General features: G+C 39.2%; 2 protein-coding genes across 7 annotated transcripts in view; one reads left to right on the top strand and one right to left on the bottom strand.

Moving 5' to 3' along the window:
* The window catches only part of LOC110837096 (uncharacterized), an 88,852-nt gene that overhangs the window by 45,226 nt on the left and 29,689 nt on the right, over window positions 1-13,937 (bottom strand). The gene's annotated exons all lie outside the window — the stretch shown is intronic.
* Window positions 1-13,937, top strand: part of LOC110837078 (uncharacterized) — a 47,277-nt gene that overhangs the window by 7,329 nt on the left and 26,011 nt on the right. Inside the window, exon 3 of one of the 6 annotated variants that reach the window (XM_087349957.1) lies at window positions 3,908-4,073. The exons of the other annotated variants lie outside the window; for them this stretch is intronic. Coding sequence (XP_087206083.1) covers window positions 4,071-4,073 — 3 coding nt within the window. The 5' untranslated portion in view covers window positions 3,908-4,070. The remainder of the gene's footprint in view (window positions 1-3,907; window positions 4,074-13,937) is intronic. 6 annotated transcript variants of the gene reach the window in all.

The following is a 13,937-nucleotide window of genomic DNA, read 5'->3' as shown; positions in this document are numbered from 1 at the left end:
GCTCTGCCCAAAAAGAGCTCTCCAGTTGTCCCTATTCTCGGCTTCTCGCTTTAATTCCTGGAACGTCATCTTCTTTCCTTGTTTAAGGTCGTCGATGAGCTGTATCAATCTTCTTCCTAGCCCTCTCTTTCCTTCAACCTGGCCTTCGGTGATATCACTCAGTAATCCATTCCTTCTCATAATATGTCCCAGCCAGTTAGCTTTCCTTCGTGTAATGTTTGCTCGTTGACTCTCCTCAATACTTCTTCGTTGGTCACTCGATCCGTCCACCTGATCTTCTCTATTCTTCTCCAACACCACATTTCAAAACTCTCCAGGTATTTCTGTTCCTTCTTCATCTCCAAGCCCAACTTGCTAGTGAGAAGTATCCTCTTCTTGACGAAAGCTGCCTTGGCCATGGCTATCCTTGCCTTGACCTCCTTGGTGCATAGGGCGTCCGTCGTGACTATGCTTCCCAAGTACTTGCTGGCTTAGGAGTTAGAAATTGTGTTATGGAACTGGCGAGAAACTGGTGTTTTCAGGGACTAACTCTCTGAATGATAAACAGTGCGCGTGAAATTTTCGCATGAAGAATTGTTACTAATTTATGCGAAACGCATGCAATGCTCTGATTAGTCGCTATGTATTGTTGGTACAAAAACGAACGTTTGAGTTATATAACAGGGAGATAATTTCTGAATTAATCAGCCATTATCGTCGTTCTGTAATTTATTAAACGGTCCTATCAGTAGCTCGGACTATATACCGAGGAATGATTAATAAATAAATATATGAAAGGAAGTGGTCGTGGCCTAATGTGAGATACTTTTCAGACATTTGTTTGGATACACATTAAAATGAAGACAAATCTCAGGATAGCTGTATCAGTGCCCAAATTCGAACCCCAGGCCTCACGAATTAGAATCAGAGATGTTAACAACTCAGTCAGTATCAACTGTTACGTCCATGTGTCATTTACAGAAAGTAACAATGCAATGGTCATCTTTAAACCTTTGAAGCCGAAGCTCGTATAAATAGCATTGAATAATTCAGTCCGTACCGCAAAGAAAACAACACTTTACGCTTACAAAGGTTAACTGGTTAATGTTGCCACACCTTTTACACTGCAGCAGAGATAATTATCGTCATTATTTTATATCTAATTGACGACATCTTAGTTTCATAAATTCGTTTTTAAGTAACAGTTCGACTTAAAATTCGTGTGTTAAGTTACTGTATCCTAAAAAGTTCATCGCCCTATCATTCAACTGTGTGTTGCATTCTATGAGATTGAAATACAGCTTCATCAAACAGAGAATACAAATTTTTATTATTTAGTGTTCTGTCTGACGACAGGTCCATATGAACAGGATCCTTCCATCCTTTTCTCGGACTGGGACCTGTTCATATACGTTCTTGGCAGATGATCCAGAAGTGGTTTGCCATTGCCTTCTTCTGTGTGTGAATGGAGTAATTGTTGGGATGCCACGGAGGAAAACTCCGTGTTGCCTAGACCACGGCCTTGCCCAACACAAGTTATAAATTCGGGCACCGCCGGGAATCGAACCCGAGACCCCAGGATTACAAGGCCAGCGTTCTAACCGCTAGACCACCTCATCTTATTATTATTTAGTCTTCTGTCTGACGACAGGTCCATATGAACAGGATCCTTCCATCCTTTTCTCGGACTGGGACCTGTTCATATACGTTCTTGGCAGATGATCCAGAAGTGGTTTGCCATTGCCTTCTTCTGTGTGTGAATGGAGTAATTGTTGGGATGACACGGAGGAAAACTCCGTGTTGCCTAGACCACGGCCTTGCCCAACACAAGTTATAAATTCGGGCACCGCCGGGAATCGAACCCGAGACCCCAGGATTACAAGGCCATCGTTCTAACCGCTAGACCATATAAGACCTAAAATTTACAAGTGACACCTTCCGGGCGTGAAATCCTTTTTCGTACGGGTATTATACATTTATATTTGCAGGCGGACTCTCGTTATACGCGGGGGTTGCGATCTTACGATTCGCCGCGTATATCGAAAACGCTTAAAACGGAAAACGTATGAATGCCCATGGATTTTGAAATACGCGACGAGAAGCTCTAATTTGTAGTTCCTGAAGTCAAAATAGCGGGGGCTACTCAAGTGTCATGGATACCGATATACTCCTCACGACACTGACATCAAACCGCGGATTACGAAAGCGCGTATAACGAGAGCCACCTGCATACAGAGTCCTATAAAGTATATTCACGGTTGCACATAAAAACGTTAATAGAATCTTATTATTCCCTGGATATTTGGTGTCATTTCAATCTTAAACCTCACTCATCCCGTAAGATTTTGAAAATATAATGATTAAAATATAAGAAATCGTAATTTTACCTGTTTATTTATTTTAATTGACACATTTTCTGTTCTCGTATGGGGAAAATATTTGCGGATTGAGGGTCTTTGAGAAGAGATTGTTTAGGAGATTCGTTAGGGGCAGAAGGTTCTAGTGAGAGTGGTGTTAATTTTTGTATCAGACTTGTTTTTGAAGCAGATTCATCAATTAAATCCCCACAAGGCATCAAACCGGTTCCATTTTGCAGTGAAACTCGTCATTACGCTGAAGAATCCAAAACATGCAAAAAGATTTCCCCGATAATGAAGCTCGTACAGCTGAGGAGGGCATCGCGTTTGTCAGCTGTTTGCATGTGAAATCATTTTCAGACTGTGAAACTGTGTTGGTGATAATCACTTTCTATCATGAAGATGGCTGTCTTCTGGGATGTTGCGCCATGCAGTCTGGTTGAAACAGACGTTTCAAAGGTTATTTCTGCCTCCATCATCAGGGCTATGAGTAAGCCGAACGCGGAAAAGAATTACTAGAACAGGTCGGACAAGGCAGAAATTGGCCGGACCAATGAGTGGGGGGGGAGGGGATTAAGAAAGTTTATTTAACGACGATGCCAGTAGCTTAGACCAGTGGTATTCAACCTTTTTTGTTCCTGGGGTCTCGGGTTCGATTCCCGGCGGTGCCCGAATTTATAACTTGTGTTGGGCAGGGCCGTGGTCTAGGCAACACGGAGTTTTCCTCCGTGGCATCCCAACAATTACTCCATTCACACACAGAAGAAGGCAATGGCAAACCACTTCTGGATCATCTGCCAAGAACGTATATGAACAGGTCCCAGTCCGAGAAAAGGATGGAAGGATCCTGTTCATATGGACCTGTCGTCAGACAGAATACTAAATAAAATACCCCCAGATATAATTTCTCTTCAACTTTGTACCCCCAAAGTTGTTGGTATATAATTCAAGTTATACGTAGTATATAATCTACATCTAAAATAAATTAAATAAATTACATTACCGATTATTCAGTGTTTATAATAAAATAATATACATTTTTTTTTAAATTTCACGTACCCCCTAAGATGTCTTCGCGTACCCCCGGTTGAATACCACTGGCTTAGGCTACAATGCTTCGAATGTGAGGACGACTTATGACGGAAGTGGCCGTGGCTTAATTTAAGGAACAATCTCGATATGTGCCTGGGAGACTGAGTAAAATCACTACTTTATGAGAAATCAGCAACTTGCGTGAACAAACTATAGAAATGCGTAATATTTTATGACACTAGATACAGTACGACATTTACATGTTGGAAATGTCGTACTGAAATAACTTACCTAATGGCTTATCGAAGAACTCCAAGGCATCATTGCCGACGTACTGGTACCTTGTTTGGCCAGCCTTCGTACCATCGCCATGGTAACACTAATTTTCCTTTCAAGGATCTAGATGTGACCTTTGATTGTATTTCGCATTTTCTTACACGGTCGTAAACATCACAGATCAAGAGTTTACGCATATGGTCTGTCAGTTGTTCGCCGGTAGCCATGCGCTTGCAATGTTCAGATGCTGTTTCTGATTCCAGATATGTTCCCAGCTGCTTTTTTATACGTCAGAGAAATAAGGAGTGTCCGGAGATGATTTCATCCCACGATTCATAGCGACAGTTAATGGAAATATTGGATTCCTACATTATTTAACCAACAGCATGGAACAGAATCCTCCTTAAAATGTAAACAGCAGCTCAGATGGTAAAGAAACTTTTGCGCATTTTACAAAACACCTTGTACAAAACTTCCCACCGATGGACCAAGTACTGAGCCAGCTGAATTCAATCCACAACTTACATCCGATTAATTTAAAAGTACATTTTTGTTTTTAACTTACGAAAATGATTTGAGGAACGCGGCTAAACCACGCGTAATTCGACAATGCTTTCTCAACTACAGATGTTATTTATCGTCAAGTCTAATTCGAGTGTATCGTGAACACTTAAGCTAATATCCCCGCCCGGGATAGCTCAGCCGACGAAAGGATGGACTTCTAGCTGCGAGACCGGAGTTCGATTCCCTGCAGAGGTAACGAGCTATACCTCCACGCCCACATACGTCTCCATGGCGTTGTGCTTAATAACACAAATAACTCGTTAACTCTACTCAACCTGGGCTGGCGGGCTTACGAAATTTACAAAAACATTCGGGGATTATAACAGAATATAACTACGTCAGGACTACGAGGTGCGATCGGAAAGTTTCCAGACTGTGTAAATAGAGGGCGAACCGGATGTAGTACGAGCTTCTGCCGCTAGGGGGTGCGGCCTACATTCATAGTGAATCAGTGTGCCAGCCGGCATCATCGAATTAGCATTTGTTTCTTAGTTACGGGCGTTTTGGTAGTGCATTACACCGACCCTCCTGCGATTTCGGAATGGCGTGTGCATCAAATTTTGCCAAAGACTCGCCAAAACGGCTACGGAAACCTATGAAATGCTAAAGCAAGCATTTGGGGAGTCCGCAATGGGTCGTGCACAAACTTTTGTGTGGCATTCACGTTTTAAAAATGGCCGAACCTCTGTCGATGATGACCAGCGTTCTGGACGACCATCTTCGAGCACAACGCCAGAAAATGTTACGAAGATCGACGTCGTACCATCAACGACTTGTGCGACATTGTTGGGATAGGCTATGGGACCTGTCAGCTGATTCTAAAGGAAGAACTCCACATGCGACGCATCCTGTCTGAGGACCAGAAGCAGAATCGACTTGACTTCTCGTTTGTCAGGAGCTCAAAGATCTTGCAAGAACCGACCCCAACTTCCTTTCTAAGCTCCGTGTGACTTCTTCCTCTTCCCAAAGATGAAAATTCAGCTAAAGGGAAGGAGATTTGAGACGATAGAAGAGATTCAGGCAGAATCGCAGATGGTGCTTGACAGGCTGACAAAGAAAGATTTCCAGGGATGCTTCCAGGCTTGGCAGCGGCGCTGGGATCGTTGTGTTCACTCCCAGGGGAACTACTTCGAGGGTGATGGATGAATTTAATACCTGAGATAAGTGTACGGGTTTTTATACGCGCAGTCTGGAAACCTTCCGATCGCACCTCGTAGATGCAATTGCTCGTCACTAAGTGCGTCGGGTACCCTCGGTTGGGACAGTCCCAATCATCGCGGGAGCATCTCCATGTCTCTCGGTCCACAGCTACAATGACGGCGTCCGTACAGTCCGCGGACACCTTCATTCATTCACACGTCCTGTCTCACGGAGACGCTGCTCCAGTCGTCGAAACAAATTAACGTCTTCCCAGCTCGACTAATACTGGCACCGAGGGTTGTGACGAGCATACGAGGTGCGATCGGAAGGTTTCCAGACTGCGCGTATAAAAACCCGTACACTTATCTCAGGTATTAAATTCATCCATCACCCTCGAAGTAGTTCCCCTGGGAGTGAACACAACGATCCCAGCGCCGCTGCCAAGCCTGGAAGCATCCCTGGAAATCTTTCTTTGTCAGCCTGTCAAGCACCATCTGCGATTCTGCCTGAATCTCTTCTATCGTCTCAAATCTCCTTCCCTTAAGCTGAATTTTCATCTTTGGGAAGAGGAAGAAGTCACACGGAGACGTCTGGCTTTTTGTGAATGAAAGTTAAATTGGCAGGAGAAACACCGAGAGATCGTGGAAACAAACATCATTCAAGTACAAGTGTCAACGTACAATTCCATACAAACGTTTTAAACAGGCATTTTCAAGGTAGAGTAAAAAAAAATACATTCATTACCGAAACGCCTACACCGCTAATAGGCAAAACTGTTATGTTACTAACAGTTTCCCGACGTTTCGGGAATTTTCTCTACAGCTAATACCAACTACCGTGATCTCGTGATTTGCATAAAAGGATTGCACTTTGAGTTGGGTGTTGTCCATTTTTAATGTACCCGTTACACGACGTTTCGGGAGCATGATCCACTCCCGTGCCAGTCTGTCTTCAGTATAAAGATATAAATAAATCTGAGAATAAATTGAAACTTATTTGTGTCTTTCATAAACTGGAAACTGTTTAAGACCAAAAATTTTAATTTTTTTATATTTTAATAGCAGTCAAATTAAACGCATGGCAACTCGATAGAACTACAGCTTCGTATATTGGAAGTCTGCGGTTCAAATCTTCGCCAGGACACTGAAGATTTTCGCACTTCTCCTCATTACATCCAGGCAAATACTGGAATAGTACGTACATTAGGCCACGATGGCTTTCTTTATATCATCCTGTCATCCGATGAAACATAGTCTAATCTGCTGACAACGTCGTTAAAATAAACTTAAAATTTACATAAATTCCAAATTGTCAGTATTTACGTAAGATATATGTTCGCTTATAGCTCGAGAAAGGATGAAACCAATTTGCTCCAAACTTGGCAAGCTTATGTCCTGAAACCAGGAAGTTATTTTAGAAAGATCAAAATTTTGAAAGAAAAAAAAAACTGTCCAGGGTTTGAGTCTGGGTGAGGGTGGTTTCTGTAACACAGTTATAAAATATATGCATCGATATATCTGAAAGAGTTTCTCGCTTTTACCACCAGGGAACAGTTTTACGTAACAATCTGTAGTTGATGATTTCAATATGGAAGATGGATTTATTTTCAACACGAATGTAATTAATTTCGCTGTAAAGGTTTAAAAACGTAGTTTCTTTAAATGCACTGCATTCAGATCTCAGTTACGCCACTGAAACTTAACCGGGCTGCGTTAGTTCGGAATTCTCATCAACGCCAACAAAAAAAAAAAAAAAAAACAGTTCCATAATTGGCCACAGGGGTCCAGTTTAAAATCTGAAGAGTCTCTCATTAATGGATTACATATGGCCCACCGAGTTCTTTGCAGAGAATCAGACATTACGCAGACTTTTGAATGTTTAAATAAGTTAAAATTAAATTATTTGGTTATTCCGTTAAATCACAATGTATTTAAAATAAGATAATTAAAATAATTAAAATATCATTCTGTGTTCCATATCGAATAATCGATTTACAATTGTAAATCGATTATTCTGTGTTCCATATCCAATAATCGATTTACAATTGTAAATCGATTATTCGATATGGAACACAGAATGATATTTTAATTATTTTAATTATCTTATTTTAAATACATTGTGATTTGACGGAATAACCAAATAATTTAATTTTAATTTAATAAATCACAATATGACGCAACTACACTATCTTATGTTTAAATAAGGTTTTTTAACCAACAGAGAAACGATATGCTCGTATGATGTTTGTTGTTTTGTGAGACTGTAAATGTTTAATATAAGATGACACTCATATAAAAACAGAGCTTCTTACAGACTTTAATCTCTGCTATAAACCACATTTAAGGGTTTAATACGGATATATTGCTCAAGTATGGAACTATATAGGTCCGATTTTCCATTTTTTTAAGATTGCCGTCTTCTGGGTTGTGAAGCCAAGTACTTTGGTATAAGTTTACAGACGTTTCAGAGGCATCTACTGCCTCCATCATCAGGACAATGATGACGGTAGGGTGGGGTCTTGATTTGTAACGCAGAATTCTGCACACAGACTGCATTTATAGATTTCGTATGATTCTCAGAATAAACAGCGTTAACCAGCTGATGTTTTTAATGGTGAAGTGCGGTATTTTCTTCGCGGTACGGACTGAATCTTTAAATCCCAATTTCGATTAGCTTCGGTTTCAAATAAATTCAGTGGTTCACGGTAAAACCCTAAGTCCCCAACCCTCACATATGTGCACTTCATGTACAAAAGGTCGCGAGTGACCCCGGACTGTTTCCAGCTTTACGCTCCGTCTAGTTTTAAAATTCAGCTCACAGAACCGAACGCTGATATTAGAAACAGATGCCACTCGATGGTTCAAATGACGTAAAAATTAAACCAGGACCAAATATCTGCGGTCATTAAGTCTGTAAGAAATCCCCCGAGCTTTGCCGAACAGACCAAGACAACTGCGTGTTACAAGACCCTTTGAATGTACGATAAACACGTCAGTGGTAACCACAAGGTAAATATCGCGACTTTTAGCACACATTTTGTAATAAGCTATAATCCCTTCCCCCTTCTCACGTGTTTTTACTTACATTTTAGTGAATTATCTAGGGGTCTCGATTACCCGGAAACATATTTTCTAACCAACCGGGATTATTTGGAGTATAATGTAGTCCGAAACAAGGAGATGCTTTATTACCAGTGCTTTTGAAATACGACAATTGGAGGCTCGAAGAAACGGGGGACCGGATTGGGTGGGATAAGTCAGCTTCTCGTCTGTCCTGACGATGTTAATTAACGTAGCGAGCGAAAACATTTCAAAAAGACTGCCATTTTAAAATGTTTCAGAGGTGAAATTGCGGGGACGATATTTAAATTGCATTCACGAAGAAATTAAGAAGGCAAATTAAATTCTAGGAGTTCTAACTACCATGCGGTTTCAGTGAATCTAAAATCCTAAAAATTAAAACATAGAAAAGTTTTCTTCTCGTTCTATAAATAACCAGGTAACTTCATGGATCTGGAGAACTTAGTAGTCTCTTAGCGTAAGAGGACAAGTTGAGAGACCTAAAATTAGATGGAAGATCGACATTAAATTTAATAAAAACATGGTTCGAGGTTGTGGAGTGGATTCAGCTGGCTCGCAATATGGGGCAGTGGATTTTTCCCATAAAAGATGGGGGAATTCTTTGACTCAAGCTTCTCGAGAACGGACGCAACTGGCTAAAAATTTAAATTGTTTCAGAATTTTTCAAACAGGCAAGTCGCCTGCAGTTATGAAATGTAGGATTTCAATTTGTTAATTTTGTTACGCGGATTGATATGTTCGTAGCTTGTCTTGTCTATAAAAGAATCACTTGCTATTCCAAGAAACTACATTGAACTTACAAAAAAAAGTTCCTAGATTGGAACCAGAGACCTTTAGGAAACAGCGAAGCATATTACTGTGATTTATGTCAGTCTGTTGTGTCCGCCTATCTCCTTCCTACCAACACGTCAGAACTATAAATCTCCCAGCGGGCAGTCAACGGAGAGAATGGCTTGTTGACATTTCCACCCAAACAACATCTTCTTACCTTCGTTAAGTTTATTAAAAAGTTTTGCAGAAAGCTGACCCAACCTCCTGGAAATTATGATCACTTCTTATCCTATACACCCACCCAACTCACCAGTTGTGACCAAATTTGTACACTGTACGTATCCTTCAGTTTTATAGCTGTGGTAGTTAGAATATTCAAATCGAAGTTCTGTTTTAGTCTCGGTGTGTCCTTCTCTCTGCCCCACCTAAAGACTGCTTTGTGATCCGGCAGTATTTCAAGCTAATTAGAAGACAGGTCTATATATTTTCGTAGACAAAAAACACCAAAGTACTGTAAGAAAGGCAATCGTTCGACAGAAATCACGAATGACATGTTAATATAAATGTTTTTCCAGCGAGAAATCAGGTGTTTATTCTGAACGAATAAACTATAAACGCTATATGTTCACTGTTTACCGTCAGTTCACACGCTAAAAGACAATTTCGTTAATTAATACGTGCTTCAAAGTTGGATTTTAATACAGGATTAAATCTAATTGTAACGCTGTCTAAATTCAATTAAGAATTTAGTTTTTTTTAATGTTGCGGTTTAAAATTGTCCTATATTAATTAAAAATGTAAACAGCTGGACATTTTTTGTGTTCAGTATACCAACGTAAAACTTCATCAAAATCAGTTTAATCCATTCTCAAACATTTTCATGCGTACAGACAGACGGACTGAATTTAGTAACTCTGCAGGGTTTCGATCGCGTGACAATTGCATTGTGGGGCATCGAACTACTTCCTACTGAGTAAAAAGATAAATTCTTGTAAATGTTAATTGTAATAATATTTTAATATTTTATATATTTTAAATATTTTAAATATTTAAATGTTAATTGTAATATTTTATATATTTTAAATATTTTATATATTTTAAATATTTTATATATTTTTATATATTTTTATATATTTTAAATATATTTTATATATTTTAAATATTTATATTTTAAATATTTTATATATTTATATATTTTTTTAAATATTTAAATGTTAATTGTAATAATATTTTATATATTTTATATATGTTTATATATTTTAAATATATTTTAATATATTTTAAATATTTTATATGTTTTAAATATTTTATATATTTATATATTTTTAAATATTTAAATGTGAATTGTAATATTTTAATATTTAATAATAATGTTTTATTGTGATTAGACTGATAAAATTGAACAAGTATATATTCAACACAATATGACGCAACATTATCATCTCTTAAACACGAAAGCTCTCTCAGCTAAATAAATTACGTACGGTGGCCACCAATGGAAAATTATCATTATTACACTAATCAGACCTCAGTTCAGGGGCTGAACTTTATGACGAAAATTTTAACACCCAAACCTAGAAGCTATAAAACTTCCATTCATCGCGAGATTCTAGTCTTCATTTTCTGAACCGTAAAAGCGGGCATTTTAACCGTCTTCTGTCGATAAATAAGACATCCAACTGGGAACATATAATTACCCGATGCAACACCCATCACTCGGAGGCATATTTAAAATAGCTCACAAGAGTCTGTCAGCGCGGAGTAACCGAATAGACAGGACTCATAATACGCTGAAAAATAACCTTGGAAAAAACATCGTATCGGAGGGAATTTTCTGCGTAAAATGTTGACAGCCTGATCCAAACACTTATATCTAAACAGAACGTTTTAATCGTTAACGGAACGTTACATTGCAACGTACGAAAATTTGTAAAACAATGGAAGTTAATTAAAATTTCTAAATCGATATCGATACGAGACTTAATATCGATTGGCATCCCTAGTTAACAATTAGATTCGTAGTCACGTTGCCAAATTAATTATACACCAAAAATTCCTCACTCATGATGCGAATAAAATTTTGAAAAAGGCTGCCTGTAAGACAGCAAAATATTTTTTTGTGTGTGTGTTTTCGATCGTTGTATAATTCGACGATTCCTTAAAACATGCTTAGTAACAAAACAGAAAGATCGGACCGAACATAAAACTACATAAATAATAAATCATATATAATCTTTTCTATATTACGTAATTTTAAATTATTTTCGAATAATTTCAGCGTTAGATTTTTTCGCTTACTCATTAACATGATACTGTTGCAGAGACTAGGGGGTTAAAATTAGCAGATAAAATTTCATTTTATGAACAAGCAGAAGATATTTAACTTATGTTCAAAACGTAGCCATCAAATCAAATCTCCTTACTTCTACGCTCAACCGTTCTCTGCTTATAACGTGTTCTGTCAGACAACAGAAATTAACACATCGTTTAATAAATCGTTGGATAAGAATCCGGCCTTGAATTCTGCAGATGATGAAGGAATTGGACATTGTAGGTTTGTCAGACAAAGACAGTTACCTGAGTCACCTAAATCAAAAGTCTGTACGCCTTAACAAAATCTCCTTTCCGACCTTCAACTGTCTACAATTTTAAAATAAGTTACGGTTACAAACTCTGATGGCTTTGGTGATCACGAGATGTATTTCACGACAAAGATCCAAGTTCTTACGTATTCGTTAAGTTAAATATGGACCAATTTATCTGGACACTTGGTGAAACAGATGGCCGTGTAGTGTGGAATAAGTTCGCCGACGTTTCAGAGGTACTTGTTGCCTCAGGACGATGTGATGGAAAGTTTCGACAGAGCGAAATATCGGTCGCAGGACAGGCAACGAATTGGCATTCAAGTGTCGTGTACGTCTGTCTTGCAGGCAGGCCGCGTGTCTAACGCATGCGCGTTCTGAATGGCGTTGTCACGGCTGTTTCTGCAACTACTGATGGTCTCAAGGTCACAGTCTGAATTCCTCTCTGAGGCTTCGTACATCACAAGTGAAATTCTCTTTCCTTCTCCATTCTTCACTTGTTTATGTAACCGAGGCATGCAATTTATGTATGCGTATGATTCTCACACACGTGTTTGAAAACAAGGAAGATATTTTGACCTAGGACAGATGAAATAAGTGGGGAGCTTCGTGAATTGTACGGGTCGTCTTAGGGGGTACGTGAAATTTAAAAAAAATATATTATTTTATGATAAACACTGAATAATGAGTAATGTAATTTATTTAATTTATTTTAGATGTAGATTATATACTACGTATAACTTGAATTATACACCAACAACTTTGGGGGTACAAAGTTGAAGATAAATTATATCTGGGGGTACGCGAACAGAAAAGGCTGAATACCACTGCTCTGGAAAACGTGACTGTACTCTGACATTCTCTTTCATTCGTCAGTGTGGCGCTAAATGGCGATGTAAGCTTTATGCATTAAGAAGTAGGACGTGTGACGATTTTGTTTCCGAAAGCCCTCGTGTAGCGCATGAGCAGTTCCTACGGAGGGACGTGTTGTGGCTTGTCTGTCTGTGGTAGCGTCTCGTGTGTTCGTAAAGCAACTGAACGCATTTCACGTTTACGCGAGCATGTGTTTCGTCCTGGTGAATAAAAAATGAGAGCTAGATCGAAAGACCAACGCATTAACATAAAGTTTTATGCAAATCCGGCAGATCTACGAGTGACAATCTACAGATGTTGACAAAAAGAAATGATTGTCAATAGGAAATATTGACATGGCTTCGTAAGGCTTTTCGTCGGAGTATATCTGACCTTTGGCCAGATGCCCCTGGTCATGTCGCCCTCGCTGTCCGGGAGTTTTTTTTTGGCCAAGAACATAGACAAAATAACTGGACTATTCATCAGATTTTCCCCGTGTGACTTTCGGCTACTCGCAGATGTTAAGACAGCTTCGAAGGCCCACAGATTTTCAGACACTGCTGACATGCGGAGACCATCCAGAAGAGAAATTCTAGAAATGTTTTGGGCAGTGGAAAACATCGACCGACTTAGTGTATTAATACGCAACGAGGCTACTTAAAATAAGACAGCGACCATTAGTGTTTACGTAATTAAATACAGCTTTTACGGGGGTATTCCGCGGGAACATAATTGTCATACTTAGCGGCGAAACAAACGCCTTGCCCGTTAAAAAGCCTACCTCTTATGACGTCATAGCAAGCACAAAGCACACAGGTTGGAAGGACGTAGGTGTGGGAGACAAAGCTTCTTCATTAATCTCAGTTTTCTGGAATAAATAAAAATAAGCTCGTTGTACCGATGTTGTAAAGTCAGAACGTAGAATTACAGTTCTGAAACGTGGATATCTGAAGTCTGCTGATGGTTTAAACGAAGTACAAAACTCTATAAACTAGAAATTGTAGCAGAAGGCAGGCCGTGAAACAAAGGAAAAACATTTCTCCCCTGATGATTACCATGTATTACTGTAGCGTCGGACTGAAGTTCTTTTTATGGGAATTTCACGCGAATTTTTCGTTTTAGTTAGGCGACATCGACTTCCCACTCGTGCGTCCGTCCGTCTGTCTCTGAGAGACAAACGCAGACTTGTACACCCTGCCGTAATACCGTGCCAAATTTGTGCAACTTCTAAAACCGGTTCAGGTCATGTACCGGTGGCGAGAGCAAAACTGGTGTATGAGACTCTCAAAGAAAATCACAAGCTC

The sequence above is a fragment of the Zootermopsis nevadensis genome, unplaced genomic scaffold (genome assembly GCF_977971745.1).
Source record: "Zootermopsis nevadensis isolate Lab colony 2312 unplaced genomic scaffold, Znev_1.0 Znev_ptg000016l, whole genome shotgun sequence".
NCBI classification, from domain to species: Eukaryota; Metazoa; Arthropoda; class Insecta; order Blattodea; family Termopsidae; genus Zootermopsis; species Zootermopsis nevadensis.
The sequence above is the reverse complement of the archived record's forward strand: the minus strand, read 5'-3'. Positions and strand labels throughout refer to the sequence as shown.